The 18,351-nt window shown below is 44.1% G+C and overlaps 1 protein-coding gene across 3 annotated transcripts in view; it reads right to left on the bottom strand.

Annotated features, from left to right (window-relative positions):
- Positions 1–17,884, bottom strand: part of REPS2 (RALBP1 associated Eps domain containing 2) — a 1,083,293-nt gene extending 1,065,409 nt beyond the window's left edge. For 2 of the 3 annotated variants that reach the window (XM_078658103.1, XM_078658105.1), the window contains exon 1: positions 17,472–17,751. In XM_078658103.1, the coding sequence (XP_078514229.1) occupies positions 17,472–17,651 (180 nt within the window). In that variant the 5' untranslated portion in view covers positions 17,652–17,751. Of the gene's footprint in view, positions 1–17,471 lie in introns of all 3 variants that reach the window. The other variant, XM_078658107.1, reaches the window with a different exon arrangement.
- Between the last annotated feature and the right edge of the window lie 467 nt (positions 17,885–18,351).

Raw genomic sequence — 18,351 nt, 5'->3', positions numbered from 1 at the left:
CGCAACTTTATTTGACACCCATGGGGTATGATATTATATTATATATTCCAGTGCACCTGGGGCACATTGTTATTTATTATTTTGAGAATTGCTTAAGCCATCACTATTAAGGCGTATCATAAGAGGGATTCCTGTTTCCTCTTAATTCTGTTACAATCCACACCCCTTCACATTAAGGCTGTACCATAATGTAAGCACATAGATTTCTTAAGTGGGAGGTAGACTCGTGACAGCCTCAGACACCTGCCATAGGAACAATAAGACATCCTGCGCCTAATGTTACCACTGGACCAACCACCCCAGTAGATGGATATTTTCTGTAGGTGGATATTTTATGTAGGTGTGTTAATTCAACAAAAGGCTCAATGAGTACATAATAAGAGACCGTAGTACTCATCTTTTTCAATGTAGTTTGTTCCATTCAAGGAGGTCGTTAAGCCCAAATGTTTCGCTTTTCTCCTGAAAAATCCATTTTGCTTCCTTAAAACTGAGCAAACGTTCTACTGTATTGGTGTCTCCTGTAACTTTCTCTAGGACAAGCCACTTAAAGGTATGCTTGTTGCTGTAGCAATGCTGTACCAGTTTTGTCGTCAGCTTCCCTGCTTTTGTGGTGCTGATGTGTTCCTGGATGCGAGTCTTTACTTTACGTGTGGTTAACCCTATATACTGTAATCCACACTCACAGTCTAGTCTGTATACTACGTTGGTAGTGTTACAATTGATGAACTGTCGTAGTTCCCATTCTACTACGTAAAGTAAAGACTCGCATCCAGGAACACATCAGCACCACAAAAGCAGGGAAGCTGACGACAAAACTGGTACAGCATTGCTACAGCAACAAGCATACCTTTAAGTGGCTTGTCCTAGAGAAAGTTACAGGAGACACCAATACAGTAGAACGTTTGCTCAGTTTTAAGGAAGCAAAATGGATTTTTCAGGAGAAAAGCGAAACATTTGGGCTTAACGACCTCCTTGAATGGAACAAACTACATTGAAAAAGATGAGTACTACGGTCTCTTATTATGTACTCATTGAGCCTTTTGTTGAATTAACACACCTACATAAAATATCCACCTACAGAAAATATCCATCTACTGGGGTGGTTGGTCCAGTGGTAACATTAGGCGCAGGATGTCTTATTGTTCCTATGGCAGGTGTCTGAGGCTGTCACGAGTCTACCTCCCACTTAAGAAATCTATGTGCTTACATTATGGTACAGCCTTAATGTGAAGGGGTGTGGATTGTAACAGAATTAAGAGGAAACAGGAATCCCTCTTATGATACGCCTTAATAGTGATGGCTTAAGCAATTCTCAAAATAATAAATAACAATGTGCCCCAGGTGCACTGGAATATATAATATAATATCATACCCCATGGGTGTCAAATAAAGTTGTGAGGTCTCGATTGAAATTCTCGCGATAGGATACGCTATGCGTGGTGGTCTCAGCGCTTCCAAATGAAAGTTTGCCCTATCCAAGATGGCGGCGCGGATATCGCGAGACTACGCGATCACAGCCTTTTATATCCCAGAGCCGGGTCCGGCAAACAAACACGGGCTGAGTGCACGGCAGAGGCTTTCCACTATACTGGTAAGGAGTAGGGGCTCCAGCTTCTAACACCGCATTGGGTTTACAACCAGGGATTACCATTGAGTGCACACTAGATCGCTTGGAATCAGTATTCGTCAAATAGTGAAAGTTGGTGGCGAATCCTGATTCTGTTGATACGCGATGACTGGGTGCGTTTACAACCATGTTGCACTCGTATTTAGCAGTCGAGAGTCGGAAATCTAGCTGAAAAATCCCCTTATTTAATCTTGAAGTCATTAACATGCAATACTGGGAGTGCCTTTGAACAGTATGTATAGAGATGGTATAATGCTAAGACATACGATAAATGAATAATATGTAAGCATCAAATTGTTTGGGGCTACCTCTCTAAACACTTGTAATTTATGTTGATTATTTTCCCGCAGTAAATCGACGTGGAAATCCCTCTATGAACACTGTAATTACAGTTTCATTAAATAGCTATCCAGCGGCCGGTACGAGCGAAATGGCCGTTAAAGGGTAAATATGAAAAAGGTGTATGCGTTTTGGTTTAAAGTTGGCGTGAGCCTCACACACAGGTTGCTAAACTCGGTGTACCTATTTTATTTTATTTCAGTTGTGCAGACTAAAATGGTCAGTATGCAGTGGCACTAAAATTTATGACGCCCTGAAGAAATTGCCTAAATGTCTATATGGCAATGAAACATGTCGGCAAGTACAATAGTAGTGGTGGTTGGATAGGTAGTGACCTCACTTACTATTTTTAGATCCCCACACCCAACACAAGCAAAATAATAAAGTGATTTATTTGTGTTGTCGTGTGTTATGTGTTTTTACACGTTGTTGGATTCTTTGTAGATCACTATTTCTTTGATCTTCCTTTTCCACTGCATATTCTATTTACACAAATCTTCCTTTGTGTTTTGGACACTTTCTCCTTTCCTTTCTGAGCTTGAAAACACCGATGATGAGAACAGGGCAACCCTGGTGAGTACCAGCCAGGTTCCCGATGGTGGTGCGCCCGTGAGGTGTTTTCTCGCTCTCACTCACATTTTTTTGTCATTTATGTTGTACGGAGGACACTAAGGTGTATGAGTGTTTATGTCTCACAACTGATTTAATTTTTGGAACGGGCGTTTTGTTAAAAGAGGCACCATCCAGGGCTATACCAACTACCCTAACTAACTAAAAATAAGGGAGTTGTTTGATGCAATATTGTTGCAGAAATTGGTATACCCATGAATATAAGGATAGATCTTTATGTGCCTAAACAGGTCTAGGTCTTGTTTTTGTATGTGATATGATGAGTGGAGGGCGACCTATGACTAGCTTTACCCTCTAAGCTCCTGTGTTTTGAATGAATAATCAGTGGCCCAATTATATACTGTATACTCACTGATAATTATTTTCTTCAGAATGCGGAAAATGTTGTCATAGACTGTAGGTCTGAAAGTGGCCGTGGGTCAATTATCCTAGTAATGGCAATGTGGACTTATGTAAGGTTGCAGAATTTCTGCAGTAAAAACAGGACCATACAACGTGATCGGCCATTTGAAAATGGACATGAACACAGCAAGACATACCACCAAGATGTCTAGTTTGAGGCCATCTGCCAGTCTGCAAAAGTCAGTACAAATATCTTTGTTAAAATGAGCTAGGGCTAACATCCTTTTTCAAAGTAGATTAAAGCAGCTCCTAAATATTCATATGGAATCTTGAGTATGAGCAAGGAAAGGTTCCCAAAAGGGAGTGAGGAGGAAGACTCCCTGGAGTAGGATCCATTCAATAAGGAAAGATACCCTAAACAACATATCCATTCGGAAGAAAAGGCTCTCTAAAGTGGAGCAGCGGGTAAGGAAAAGCTTCTGAAGAGAACCCGTGAGGAGGTACACCTTTAGACATCTTGCTCTGGTCTACAGACCAGGGGACAATATTAAATGCCCATAGCACAGCACCTTAACGCCGCATCCACAGACTTGTCCAGGTGTGTTGCTATGACCTTTCTCTCGCACTACACCTACTACTAATTTATTTTATGTTTAACTACGGCAATAGGCTCTAGTTCTGGAGTAGCTCATTCTGTTCATTCCCCGCCTGTTCTTCTCATTCTCTGCACCCACTACCATTCTCTCACACAACTTTGCTCTCACTTCCCCTGGGATGAGGGCTGGATTTTTCTAGGGAGTGCCCAGATGTTTCTAAGAGGAGTGGGGTTCTAAATTCACACTGGGATGCGTTATACTGCCATTGCAGACAACATTTTTTTTACTGCTTCACTATAAAAGATTCCTCTTATATTTTTCCATATTAACATTAATTTTGAACATATGTTTTTACTTACTATGAGTACTCTTAGCAACCTCCATCTTACAATTAGCTGAAGTATTCAGATCAGATTCAGATGTTTCAGGAGGGCTCCAGACCAGTAATTTAGAGCAAGTGCGTGCCATTGCTTCCCTCATAAGATGTCCCCCTCAAGAACAACATGGATATAATTCTGTGTTTGGAATGCTCTGCAATACCTTTAGAGGCAGCGTTTCCCCCCCATAGAAGATAATTTGCCTGCAAGACAGTAACGTTAGGCAAATTTAGGTCACTGGCCCTCTTCTAGGCAGCTATACAGGGATGATGATGTTGAATAATGATTATGATGATGAAGATGATGATGATGATAATGAAGAGGACAATGAAGATGATGATAATGTAGTACCTGCGATAATAATTATGTTGAATAATGATGATGATGAAGATGACGATAATAATTAGGGCTTCCAGTTTTCCATTTTTACTGATTTTTACAGATAAATACAGACAGAAAACTATTCACTTTCCTGTCTGAATTTATTTTTTAATACAGAAAAATAGGTCTTCTTTGGATGATTTTTTCTACCACCAATCATAAGTGCCAGGTCAGTAGGTGTACAGAATTAGAGGTAGGGCAGATGAAAAAAGACAGTAGATTTCCAATTTAGGCTTAATTAAGTGCAGATCTACAGTTATTTAATCTATTCTACAATGCAAGTGTTGTCAGATAACGCTGTTGCACTGTATACCGCTGAAACCATTTGGACATTCAAAATGCGAGTATACATTTACCAGTCAAATAAATGTGGAAAAATACCCGCTGCAGCTTCATTTATACAGAAAACACAAAATTAAAATAGATGAATGCGGCAAAAAAATAGCAAAAAATAAATATGGATAAATACAGGCGGTAAATGTCGAAAAAAAGAAATACCGTAACACCGGGAGCCCTATTAATAATGTACTATCAACACAGATAATATGTTGAATTTCTCTGAAGTACAACGAAGCAGCAATACCAAATTAAAGCTACCATTGGCAGCTCCATGCATACACCCACAGAAATCTCCTGTGTTCAAACGATCTAGAAGGCCTGCCATCTTGGTTGGAATCCATTAACGTTGCTCCCATGAGGGACGCCTGCTTCTCATAAGGCAAGAATATGTCTCCACAACACGAACTCTGAATGTTTTGAGGTCTTACCATAGAACAAAATTTAGTTTGTGAAAATGTGATGAGGCCTCAACCAGAAGACTGGGTCCTAAAACCTGCAACTAACTTAGCTAGAAGGAGAAAGGCAGATGTAGATACAATCCTGAAAAGAGATTTCAGAAAACCTGATAGGTAAAATGCAAGGAATGACATCTGTATAGTCTAGAGGGCAAGGGAAAGAAGAGAAATATCTTGGCAAGACTGACATTTCTTGTGGCACAAAATGAAGCACATTTGATTTGCATAGTAATATGGGGTGAAAATCAGTGGCAAATTTCATGAAGCTGTGAGGCAAACACAGTGAAGTAATTATAGATTAAGATAAAACACAGAGCATGAGACTCTGTAATTACAGAAGACAGACATTTGAAGAGCATCCATGAAATGTCGTGTGTGACAGAACTTGTGCCAGCTTGTCATGTGCTTCTGGCCCGCCCCCTGAGACAGCAACTGTCCTGGCAACAAAGTAAAATTTGCTACAATACAGTTCAATTCCAGGGTTTATGTATTTATTTTTTAGTATTATATAGCGCTAGCTGGACCCGAGGGTATCAGAGCACTTTACAGATTATGTGAATAGGTAAAAAGGTGTACAAGAAGTACATGAGGAGTGTTTTTGGGGATGAGACAGAAATGCCTTATTTGCACACTGAACTGAGGTTCACCAGTAAGTGGAGGAGAGGTGTGGGATTCATTCATACCAGCTTAAGATCAGAGTTCTCCTGGGAGGTGGCTTTCTGAATTACGGTACATCACCAGCCACAACAGAACAGTGCACTGTGAAACTGCACGTGCCCAAAGTCTGTCAACATGTCTCTGTGGCATTCACAATGCAGAATAATGCGCCTCAGCTATACACAAAAAGCTGCAAGAAGATACTAAAGAACCTCAAACAGCATGAATTCCTGGAAAGTGTTGGACGCGAGAAAGAACACCATACGATACCCTAACATGACCCAATGTAGCACACAACGGGTGCTTCTAGGGTCATTGACCCAGGTGACAGGATAACAAATACTCCTTAAGTTATTTTCTATAATATATTTATGTTTATATTTTAGCCCTGATGAAGTCTGCTGTCTAAACATCAGCAATAGACGAAACACGTGTTGGCAGGATATGACAGAAAATAATTTGTATGGTCCAATAAAGAATCATGGATACCAGCAACTCAACATCTGAACCGTAATTTTTTGGGAGAAAATCTCTCAAATTTTCGATAAGCTCTTTTCAATAGAGGAAGATCAGGCGGCTCTCCCTCCTGCAGAGCACCAATGGATATATGGACATTGACGTAACAGACTTATACCTATTTCATTATACTGTTTACGTTGGGTGTGCTAACTATCTCAGCCACCACCTTGTTTGTGTCAATGGAGGCAATTAATAACCATGTAACTTTTTTAAATTTTTATGTCGACATTGGGAATACTATATTCTTCAGAAAATGAGAATAAGAATAGAAACAGTTTAATATACGCTATTCATAATATAACATGATGAAGTATTCTCGAATATCCATGAGTTGCAGATAATGTCTAGCACAGGTGTTTCCAACGAGTAGATCGTTAAATGCCAGTAGCTTTCCAGCTACCTGTGAGTAGGTCTCCTGAGTGCTGCCCAGCCTTATAATATAGAAGCTTTTGCTTGGTTGGATTATTATATGTATACCAAAATTAAAAAGCATGTATTCCAGATGAAAATACGAGTATTTACAGAACTTCACAAGATGATGTTAAGAGAAATTGTTGAATTTTCAAAATGTATTTAAAGCTATTATTTGAGTTGGAGAGATGTATTACTCATTATTACCTTGGTGCCAGGGGGATTGTAGATATGGCTTTTATGCCTTACCCATGTACAATAATTTCAAATTGTCAAAGCTTTTTATACATTGATGCTGGAAATGCTGCCCAATGCACTGATGTTATCACTGCTGACAATCTTGGCTGGTCACAATTTCATCACTATTAGTAACTCAGGATGATTTTCACTGAAGTTAAGTAGCTCTTACTACAGAAAAGGTTAGAGACACCTGATCTAGCAGGATCAAAGGTGAGGCAGTATGTGCTCCCTACTGGCAAGCATGAGGAGTCTTTTACAGAAAGCCTGCACACCTTTATTTTCTGGTGTAGTTTGATTGGTCAGTCGAGGCCTAGCGATTGGGTAGTGGTGTGAAAGTTTAGACTAGATAAAGAATAGCATTACTACTACAATCACAATAAAGATGAACTGTCTAGACAGGGGTACTACTTGGAAAAGTGAATCCTGCTTTATTGACAATTTAAAATTGGGAAACAATACAAATAAAGACTAATAAGCACCACAAATATCTGACTCAGCCCACTCTTAAATGGAAATCCCAAACCCACTGCTGTGCCATTTGTGATAATTTTTCCTACTGATTAGTAATTGCTCACAATGAGTACTGCCCATAATAAATCATAGGCCCATGCTGCTGGAGGCAGTATTTCAGCATCCTGGACAGTTCCAGGGCTGTCCAGAGTGCTGAAATAATTTAACATGGGAGTTTAAGGAGAAGTTATTGACTTTAAAGTTATTGCCTGTGACTCAGGGACCAACTTATAATCCCACCACCAAATCTGTTAACTTTACTAGTACATTTGTGAAACAATCCAAAGCATAAACAGTAAAATTACAATAAATGTAAGCTTTGATTTAATGCAATAAAAAAAATGCCCAATGGCTTGATTATAAGATCCTGAATCATATATGCAAGTCTTTTGTATGAGATACAGTGGAAGTGTTTTTAATAAAAACAAGTTTAAAAAAAAAAAAAGTCCAATGGCACAGTTTATGCTATATTACTAGTATGGTGCCATGGGATACATCATCGTGGGATCATTATTTCAGGATCTTGTGGTTATGGTTCACCCTGGTGGTCGATCAGGCCTGTGGTTAGACAACCGAGCAGGTATAGTTGCCTAAACTACATCTGGTGGGATTAAAGCAGAAATACCTCTTGAACCATTTATTGCAATCAAACATCTCAAAACCAATGGCAGCTGTCTACCACACTTTTAGTACACGGACAGGAACTACAACAGAAGTTTCCTTCAAAGTACATAGATGGACGCTGGGCTGGTGGGCATCTCTAAATTTGGCGGGCAGTTGTCCATCAAAGTTCTGACATCCTGATGGTTTGTACTAAGACTACCAAACTCTAAATCAGGCCTTTAGTCCCAGACTTGACGAGAAGGGCAACATGTCACTCAAAACATCCGGGGCAGCACCAATGCTGGAATCCGTGCAGGGGTGTTATGAAAAAGTTCTACAACAGGCTTGAAGGAACCTTCGTCTTTTTATCCTCTATCCCTGGCAATAAGCAGCAGCCTAGTGGCAATAATGTCTAAAGGCACAGTTTCAGTTGGAAGCCAGCTAATCAAGTTGGACTTTTCTTCAAGGACGCTTTCCAGCTTCAATGAAACAGGAAATGCTGCTGGGCAGAGTAGATTTGCTGTGTTGGTTAATGGCTCACGATGAAAACACAAAGGTGGGACTCCACAGGGGCTGCTCTTGTCAATGGAGAAGGAAGGGGCGGGAGATGGGCTGACCCTGTCATTTTCCTGTGGGCAGCTCCATCCTCCACACAAGTAACTTTAACACAAAGGGATGTTTATGATCACCCAATGAGAACAGCAATAGTGGATCCCAAGTAGTGTTCATAACCATCCTCTGTCCTTGGTCATGCTGGTGATTGTGATCACTTTCTTGATCACATTTACTCAAGTGTTTGTTATCAGCTCTTGGCAAAAAAACATGTCCCAAATGTTGGGTGGGTGGGTAGGCTTGGACTAGAGCAGTGACAGAAGGCATCGCCAGAAAATATGAAACTGCCATGAAACAAGACCCGCCCATATTTTGGTTGAAGAGAGGGTACCAACTCAAAACTAACGAGGTCAATACAGCATTTTGCTGTCTCCTCTAACTCAGAGAAGCAAGGCTTTCAGGGAAAGAAACAGAGATGGAATTACAGGGTGCCTTTATTTAGAGGGATCTTGAACAGCCCCAAAAATTCCAAATGCAAAGATACAAAAAAGAAAAATAGTATGATGGACAGTTGGATAAAGCACAGGTGGACTTTAATTATAAATATTGATATTGACCATTTACATAGTTCACGCTCTGGGTTGCTTGAAACTTATATAACAGGACTTATATTTATCTAACTCAATGGTGTTTGTTTGACCAACCACAAAAAAAAAAAAAAAAGAAATACAGGGTCGACATGGCCAATTTGTAACAGCCTCTTAAGTAGGTGCATTAATGGAATGACCGGTCTTAACTTCTATAAGCCTTTCTACTGTCTCATGCTCCAACACTTCTCATATTCCACTCTCTCTCTCCTCAGCCTGCTCCAATCTACCCTCTTTTTTTTGTTCCCTCTCTCCCTCACTGCTTCCTCACTTTCTGCCTAAAGAACCTTAAAATGGCCCTTGAATGTAATAAAGCATTCAACAAAGAACCAATATGACAGCAAATAAAGTACCCCATTTATTTCCTCCTGTGACTTCTTTTACATTTTCTCTCCTCAAAGCACTGTCAGGAATCTTATGGTACCACAATCACTTTACACACCACCAAAACATGGCCCTTTAACACTTCACATACTCAACACCACACAGTCTCCAGCAGCGTGTGACATAACCCTCATATGCCAGTCACAGCTCCGTCAAACCAATACATACCACTTAAAAAACATGCAGACACCCAACACTCCATAACTAAGAAAGCAGTACTCTGGTCTCAATGTTGTCCTTAAGTACCTGCTCAACCCCTCCCATGCTCATGTCGAGCTCAGCTCGTCATGAGTCACAGTGGAGCTGTGCTTATGACTAGCTGAGCTCGTCATAACGGCCGCGTCCCGCCCACGCGTGGCTAATTCCCTGCCTGTGCGGGAGAATTAATGAGTGGGCGGGTCTGTGACAAGCTCAGCTCGTCATGAGCACAGATTCACTGTGATTTATTTATTTATTTTTAGTAGTTTTGTATAGCGCTAGCTGGACCAAAGGGTATCAAAGCGCTCCACATAAGCATCATATATAATAATGATAATGAGCAGACATGAGATCCAGGAGAGTGGGGGGGAACATGTGGGTAAGGGCAAGCGTGGGACTGGCATGAGCTCGTCATGAGCACAGCTGGGCCGCGGACTCCCTGCCCCCTCCCCCCCTGCAAAGTGAGGGAATTACCCCATCTCAGCCACCCCAGAACTGATCTCTACTGATGAGGGATATTATCCCGAAACACGAGCCGTGTCTAGAGATACTGGAAATACCAAGTACTTACTTGCACCAACCTTGGTGAAACACTTACGAACTTTTTCCTAACTCTTCAAGTCATACGAACTGCATGTACCAGAATGCAAAGGGGCGATCCGGCAGAGAGGTTAGGAGTGTGCTCCCATCTTTGAATACCATCTGCCAAGGGGTTCATCTCTGGATTGCGACCGCCGACTACTCCCAAATTACATCCATGGGCTTGGTAGTTCCACCAGCGAGTCACAAGGTACTGAGCAATACAGCAACCATGTGAACTCAAAATCATCTCAGGATCTTACAAAAGACCTTCCTTCGGTACTACACTTACCAGTAAGGTTTTCATAGTTAAATTAACACTGGACCATGAGTTACATTTTCTGTGCATCAAACTTCGACTTTGGCATACCAAAAAAAAGCATCAACTGACATAAATCCCAGATCAGGGTTAAAAAAAAACTGAGATTAGCAGATACTTGAGCCCACACATTGAACCTACCACCAAAGGCAAATGTAGGGCAATACTACTTAGGGGTCTGGTTGGAACATGGCTGTTTCCTGGGAAAAGTAGTAAAAGTAAGGAAAACACAAAGTTGTAAGGGGCATTCAATTATCATCTTGATGTTATTTTTCCATGTTCTCCTTTCATTCAATGCTTTTATAGACTCCTGCTTACTGCAGCCTCCCTCTGGTAATTTTCCGGATACAATTATGTATGCATTACATGAACCCTGTTTTACTACCCTTGGTAGTTTTTAGGGCTCGGACTCCTCCCCCTGGGAGGAGTTAAGAGATCCTAATGTTATAAGAAAAAAAAGAAGAAGAAGAAGAAGGGCCTTGGTGAGAGGAATTCCACACATTCCTTTGCGTTTTCTGGCATCTGGTCAGTGATTCGTCTTCCCTGTGCTGTGTATGTAGTAGCCTTGAAGTGATAGGCTGTAAGTAATGTACGCGTGCCCGATGTGGCATTTTGTGTTCGAGAACGAGCATGGCAGAGTGATTAATCTTAATTACGAGCTGTCAGAGTGCCCGTGTAATGCAAGCCAGATGATGCGAACGCGTTCACAGCGGTGAGCGCGTTCAATGTTAAATGACGAGAGGCAGCAGGCGAGGCTCACAGAAGATGACTCATACATGCTCGGGCTAGGGGCCCGCAACGTTTGTCTTCCCCTTGGTTGCCGCTCCTGCCTGCAAGTGCCAAGGTACTGTTAATATCCCCCGCGGTGCGAGCCGTTCCTTTCACCAGACTCGCACCGCTCTGCTCTGTGTGCCTGCCTGCAGCCGTGAGCGCGCTCCAGCCCCTCCCGCTGGAATCCTTGGAAGTCGCCGAGTGCCCAGAGCCCCCACGGGTGAGTGAAAGCTGAAGGCTTCGTCTGCACTCCCCGTCAAGGACTCCGAGCCTCCCCCTGCCGCCCGCACTGCTCCCGGAGCCCTCCTGCACCGCTGGGCCGGCCCGCCTTTAACTCTGTCCTCGAGCCGAGAGGAAGAGCCGGGGCCGGCACAGGCGTGCTCACGCCCGATGCGTGAGCGTTGGTAGGGCCGGGTCAGTTTCACCGCGAAGAGGCAGGAGAGGCGCTGCCAGGCACGCCGAAGGCCGGGGAGAGTTCCAAAGCCCCAGAACGGAGAGAGGCTTTCGTTTAAAGGGCAAAGACACCTGTGGCTCATATTTACACGGGCAAAGATGCAATTAAACTGAGGAACTTCTCCAACTTGAATGTCGGAATCCAGACACTTGGCAAAAGTAGCCTGTGTAAAAAAAAAACTTTTTCCATACCCTTAATTCTGACCCCTCCCAGTGCAGAGGAAACGCCGAAGCTGTGCTTCACAAATATTGACAAATTCAGGTTTGCCCCCACCCCTCTGCATGCATCTTAAAGTTTACGTATAGAATTTATTTGAAATAATGTAATGTTTTTTAAAGAAATACTTACATTGACTAAAAGTTATTCACATATTTTGTAATAACAATATTTGTTTTATTTATATATACTTCTTAACATGAAATAAAATATATTTATGTTTAAAAGAAGGTTTCTACGGAGAGTGTTGCCGTACAACTGTTTGTCCGTGTGAGTGCAGAGTAGTGAGGGCAGAGTAGTGAGGGCAGAGTAGTGAGGGAAGAGTAGTGAGGGCAGAGTAGTGAGGGCAGAGTAGTGAGTAGTGAGTAGTGAGTAGTGAGTAGAGTAGTGAGTAGAGTAGTGAGTAGAGTAGTGAGTAGTGAGTGCAGAGTAGTGAGTAGTGAGTGCAGAGTAGTGAGTGCAGAGTAGTGAGTAGTGATTACAGAGTAGTGAGTAGTGAGTGCAGAGTAGTGAGTAGTGAGTAGAGTAGTGAGTAGTGAGTAGAGTAGTTAGTACAGAGTAGTGAGTAGAGTAGTGAGTAGAGTAGTGAGTAGTGAGTGCAGAGTAGTGAGTAGTGAGTAGAGTAGTGAGGTGAGTAGAGTAGTGAGTAGAGTAGTGAGTGCAGAGTAGTGAGTAGAGAAGTGAGTAGAGAAGTGAGTAGTGAGTAGAGTAGTGAGTAGAGTAGTGAGTAGTGAGTAGTGAGTAGAGTAGTGAGTAGAGTAGTGAGTAGTGAGTCGAGTAGTGAGTAGAGTAGTGAGGTGAGTAGAGTAGTGAGGTGAGTAGAGTAGTGAGGTGAGTAGAGTAGTGAGTAGAGTAGTGAGGTGAGTAGAGTAGTGAGTAAAGTAGTGAGTGCAGAGTAGTGAGTAGAGAAGTGAGTAGTGAGTAGAGTAGTGAGTAGAGTAGTGAGTAGTGAGTAGAGTAGTGAGTAGAGTAGTGAGTAGAGTAGTGAGTAGTGAGTCGAGTAGTGAGTCGAGTAGTGAGGTGAGTAGAGTAGTGAGGTGAGTAGAGTAGTGAGTAAAGTAGTGAGTGCAGAGTAGTGAGTAGAGAAGTGAGTAGTGAGTAGTGAGTAGAGTAGTGAGTAGGGTAGTGAGTAGTGAGTAGAGTGGAGAGTAGTGAGCAGAGTAGTGAGTAGAGTAGTGAGTAGTCAGTAGTGAGCAGAGTAGTGAGTAGTGGGTGCAGAGTAGTGAGTAGAGTAGTGAGTAGAGTAGTGAGTAGTGAGTAGAGTAGTGAGTAGTGAGTGCAGAGTAGTGAGTAGTGAGTAGAGTAGTGAGTAGAGTAGTGAGTGCAGAGTAGTGAGTAGAGTAGTGAGTAGTGAGTGCAGAGTAGTGAGTAGAGTAGTGAGTAGAGTAGTGAGTAGTGAGTGCAGAGTAGTGAGTAGAGTAGTGAGTAGTGAGTAGAGTAGTGAGTAGAGTAGTGAGTAGAGTAGTGAGTGCAGAGTAGTGAGTAGAGTAGTGAGTAGAGTAGTGAGTAGAGTAGTGAGTAGAGTAGTGAGTAGGACATCACAGGCAGCAGCTGTGCAAGCTTCTTACACTCACAAGGAGACCACAGGCAGCTGAGGTGCAATCTTCTCCCACTCACAAGAACGACATCACAGGCAGCAGCAGTGCAAGCTTCTTACACTCACAAGGAGACCACAGGCAGCAGAGGTGCAAGCTTCTCACACTCACAAGAAGGACATCACAGGCAGTAACGGTGCAATATTCTCACACTCACAAGGAGATCACTGGCAGTACACACCACATGAACACACTCCATAACACTTAGCAACAATACATTGGCATTTACAATGCCATTAGCTCAAACTCAAATAAATCCGAGCCCGATTGCATTTCTAATGCTTGTTTACTGTGCGGCTGCTTTGTTAAATAATTAACTGCTTCTCCTAAGTTAATATATCTCCGCTTGAGGAAGTGGAAGCAGTGTGACGTGGAGTAAAACAACAGCGTCAACAGCGAGACACCTTAGGGTCCCATACATTTTAAGAACATGTAAGTCCAGAGTAAACTGAACTGCTTTTCTGCATATATTCTTACAGAATGCTAGTTTCCCTAAGTAATAAATAGCTACACTTTCAGGGGAAATATTGCAGTTTAGGTTCTCTGACTATTGTCCTGTGGGTCACACAGGATTTCACTTCACCTAAAAACCTACTGTAGAGCTTTTCCTTGTGGGTGAAAAATGACTAACACAGAGGAGTCATTGAAGTCTATGGACCATATTATCAAGAACGGCGATAACATTATCGCCGATTTAGTGGCAGGAAACGGTCGCTAAAGCAGCGGTAAGGGGCTTGATAATATGCCCTAGAGAATTCCAATAGAAGCCCAGGTTCTGCTTCGAAGGACCACAAACCTGGGCTTCTATTAGGATTCTCTAGGGCATATTATCAAGCCCCTTATCTCCGCTTTAGCTGCATTTTCCTGCCGCTAAAGCGGCGATAATGTTATCACTGTTCTTGATAATATGGCCCTAGGACTCTTGCTTGACTGGTGAAACTGAATCTCTCTCCTTTCCTATTCACCATTTTCCACTCAATATTACCAAAAGAAATAAGAGATTCAGGCCAAGGCTGCAAAACAGGGGGACTCCTAGCTCTTCAGGAAAGGCACATTTAGCCCAAGACCGATGAACATATGAGAGATATGGGAGACCCTCTTCACATTCTGCAGGGGGCCCTACCATTTTTCCTTATGCCACTGATTCTGGGATACACTGATGTTCCTTATCGCCCAAATTATTATTCCCTTGGAGAGTACACACTAATGCCATTATCACACATCAAAATCTCCAAGCCTCACTTTTACTTTCAGGCTCCCATCACCACTGGCGGCCGACACAGATAAAGAGTGGTGGGGCGGGTGGAGGGGGTGCAGGGAAGGGCGGGGGTTTATTAATAAACAAAATGCAAGAATTGCCTAGTGCTGCCGGCCGCCTCGCGCTCCTCTGCTGCCCGTTCCTGGTCCCAGCAGTCCCTGGGACAGCATCAGCGACTCCCCATCCAATCCTTGCGCTGCTCTCAATCATGAGAGCAGTGTGGCCTGAGCAGGCTGGATTAGCGTTCGCTCAGGCAAACTGAGTTTGTGCTGTTTCTCCAAACCGGCTGTGCAATAGAGCTGGGTTGGAAAACGTAAGTGGCATTGTCAGTTTGGCCAGTCTAAGACAGCCGGGCCAAACTGACATGCACCCTTAAAAGTGCACCTACTACACTTCCTCCCCCCTCCTAAGGCCCGGCCCCACCCCTCCCTGGCTCAGCCAGCAGCTGAAAAATAAAACAATAAATCAAAGATTGTTTTATTTTTCAGTTGCTGGCTCTGAGCCAATGGGGCGACGTTCCTCCACCATTGCGGAGGAGCCCCTGCTGCCCATCACATGTGCCAGGCTATCTATTTATCATGGTAATAGGTACACAGCTAGTCAATGCAACTAGAAGCCCCTTTAACCTTACAAATCAATAAACCATCTCTCTATGAGAGAGGAAGGAAGAGAGTGTTTGTCACACTCCCTGGTCTGGCTCCAGCTCTACTCAGGACTTGATGAAGTCTTAAGGCCAGACCAAGAGGCTGCTCACACATGAGGTTGTGATGACACAAATTTAAAGTAGGCTGAGTGAGAGGAGATGTAATTGATGCCAAAACTGGGGAACACTGTACAGGGAAATTATGGAGCAGAAAGAATGACCCTGTCACTTCCCTATTGACCCTCGGGTAACAGGAGAGCAGGAGGACAAGGAAACACCCACATATGGAAAGACATGGACAGGGCGTACAGACGCTCAAGGAAAGGAACAAAGTGAGTCAATGGGACAAGGATGCACAGAACCAGGAAGACAAAATACTGCCCAATATTGACTGACTTGCGTGCATGCAGATTAGCTGAAAAATCGCATGATTTCACCCAATCAATTACCTATGGTACTCTATGCAGGAAAGACCATCAACTGGGAATGCGGATATGGGCCTGGTGGACAGTCACGAGATGTGACAGCCCCCCAAAAAAAAACGGCAGCGAAAAGGAACAGCACGTGGGCAACACTTATCAATTGACATGTTTTTTTAATTAACACCACGTGCAGCATCATTTTCGGGAAAAAAACAAAACCTATAGAAGGCATTGTCCACACAGTTCAGGCAGAAGGTTTTAAGAAGACTCTTCACCTAAACACCTCTACCAATTGTGAAAACCCGCAACTTGCATGTAATAGTAGTCTACATTTTGCGACAACCAACAATGTCAAAAGAACCAAGGAATTGGCAAAGGCAGAGCTATACAAAACCACCTAACAAACCATAAGGTGTCAGCAAAAGTCTAGAGTCTTTTAGAGCTCAATGTTTAAAAACTTTGTATACAATTTTTTGGCTCTTAGTATTCTTTTTTACTTGTTGTGCATGCTCTTACCAACGTAATGGCGGAGGTAAAAGCATGAAACCATAATTTGTGCTCTGTTGGTGGTAGGTGGTAGTGCAAAAACAAGTGCAAATGCCAGTCTTCCACTGCTCTTCAGGTCTCAATTACACTGTACCGTGCGTGTACCAGTCTAATTAGAAAAAAAATTAGAATAAAAATCTCTCAAGAAGAATGAAGCGTGGCATAGCTGGGCTCGTCGGTCAATACAACACTCATGAGCAGAACCAGAAACATTGTATTAGGGGGTAAATGCAGCACCATCTAATTCTGCCAGCCCAGGAAGTGCAAAAGTTGCCTCCAAAGTGGAATTTGAAATTTAAAAATCTAGCAGACCAGAAGAACACAAGTAATTTTAAATAAGTAAAACACGTGGCTGCACACTTGGTTTTCAAAGCTCCTTGCATTCTGTCATATTCAAAGCATGGAGGAAACATACTCAGCTAAACAATGAACCAAGGATATATCTGAAGAGAGCAAAGAAAGTATGTTGTTCAACATCCGAAAAGTATACGTGCAGCAGCGAGCCATGCTATGCACGAGGAAAAAGTGACTACCTGTAGATTAATCTGAAAAGATATTTGAAGTAAACAAGGCTTTGAAAGAATGCGAATACCTGTAGACTGACACGAGAGTTCAGGCGTGTTAAATTTACAGAGAATCACAAACCGGATTACATCCACCCCAAAGAAACTTAAACGGTTTGGTAATATGGCAAGCAAAGAGGGTGAACCGAGAATGTAAAGGAATTTTTTTATGTGCAACTTGATGCAAAGTAATTGCAAGTGATGTGTGGTCAGTGGCAGGAAGTGTTTTGGACGCTAGTGCTGTTGTGCAGGAGGCTGCATGTGGGCGCATCGTGCCCGGCCAGCCGCACGCTCTCACCTGGTGCAGAGTGTCCGCGGGCAGCTGCGTTGCCCTGAAGAGCTCGCCCACCTTGCTGCCCCCGGCGGCGGTCCCTCTGCCCGCCCCCTCCGCCTGGCAGCGCACGAACAGCTCCGAGTAGCACTTCTGCTCGGCCTCGCTGAGGGGCAGCAGCCCCAGGGCGGGTGCGGCGGGCTCCATGGCGGCTCCCGCGGGAGAGAGCGGTGTCCCGGCCCCGCAGCCTCCCCAGCGGTGTCCCGGCCGCCGCTGCCGCTGCCGCCTGCGCTCTGGAGGAGGGAGGAGGAGGAGGAGGGCTCGGCAGGTAGCGCAGGAAGGAGGCGGTGTCTGCGCGGCCGCTGCAGCACTGCTGGGGCTGCCCGGGGGAGTCTCCCGCGCTCCCTCCGCAGTGCCGCCCTGCCTACCGCCGGGGCCGGGGGCTCCGGGGCTGGGCCGGCGCCGGGGGCTGCCCTCGCTGCCCTGCCTGCGGCGCGGCACACATGTAAACACGGACAGGCGCCATCTTCGCTGTCATCTGAGGACAGGGGGCAGACCGGGCCGGGGGCCGCCGGGCACGCGCCGGAGTCCGGAGGGGGTCAGGGTAGAGGCCTCCGGCCGCCCCGGAGAGCCGGGAGCCGGCACTGGGCGACAGGTGTTTGACGGCGACGGGGTGACACTGGCACAGAAGGGCTGGTTTTGGGGTTGGCACCGAGAGGACCGGCGGAGGGATTACGCCTACATGTCATGAGGAAAGTTGACCCTGGCCCGGTGGGGGTGGTGGGGGTGCAGCATAGGGAACACTGGCTACAGAGAGGGTAGATACCTGGCTAAAGACTCGAGAGGCGACGGTCTAACATAACCTCGAGCTCTAACAAGGTCGCCAAATCCTACTGCGACCCTTAAA

Source organism: Lissotriton helveticus, chromosome 8, assembly GCF_964261635.1.
Source record: "Lissotriton helveticus chromosome 8, aLisHel1.1, whole genome shotgun sequence".
NCBI lineage: Eukaryota > Metazoa > Chordata > Amphibia > Caudata > Salamandridae > Lissotriton > Lissotriton helveticus.
The sequence above is the reverse complement of the archived record's forward strand: the minus strand, read 5'-3'. Positions and strand labels throughout refer to the sequence as shown.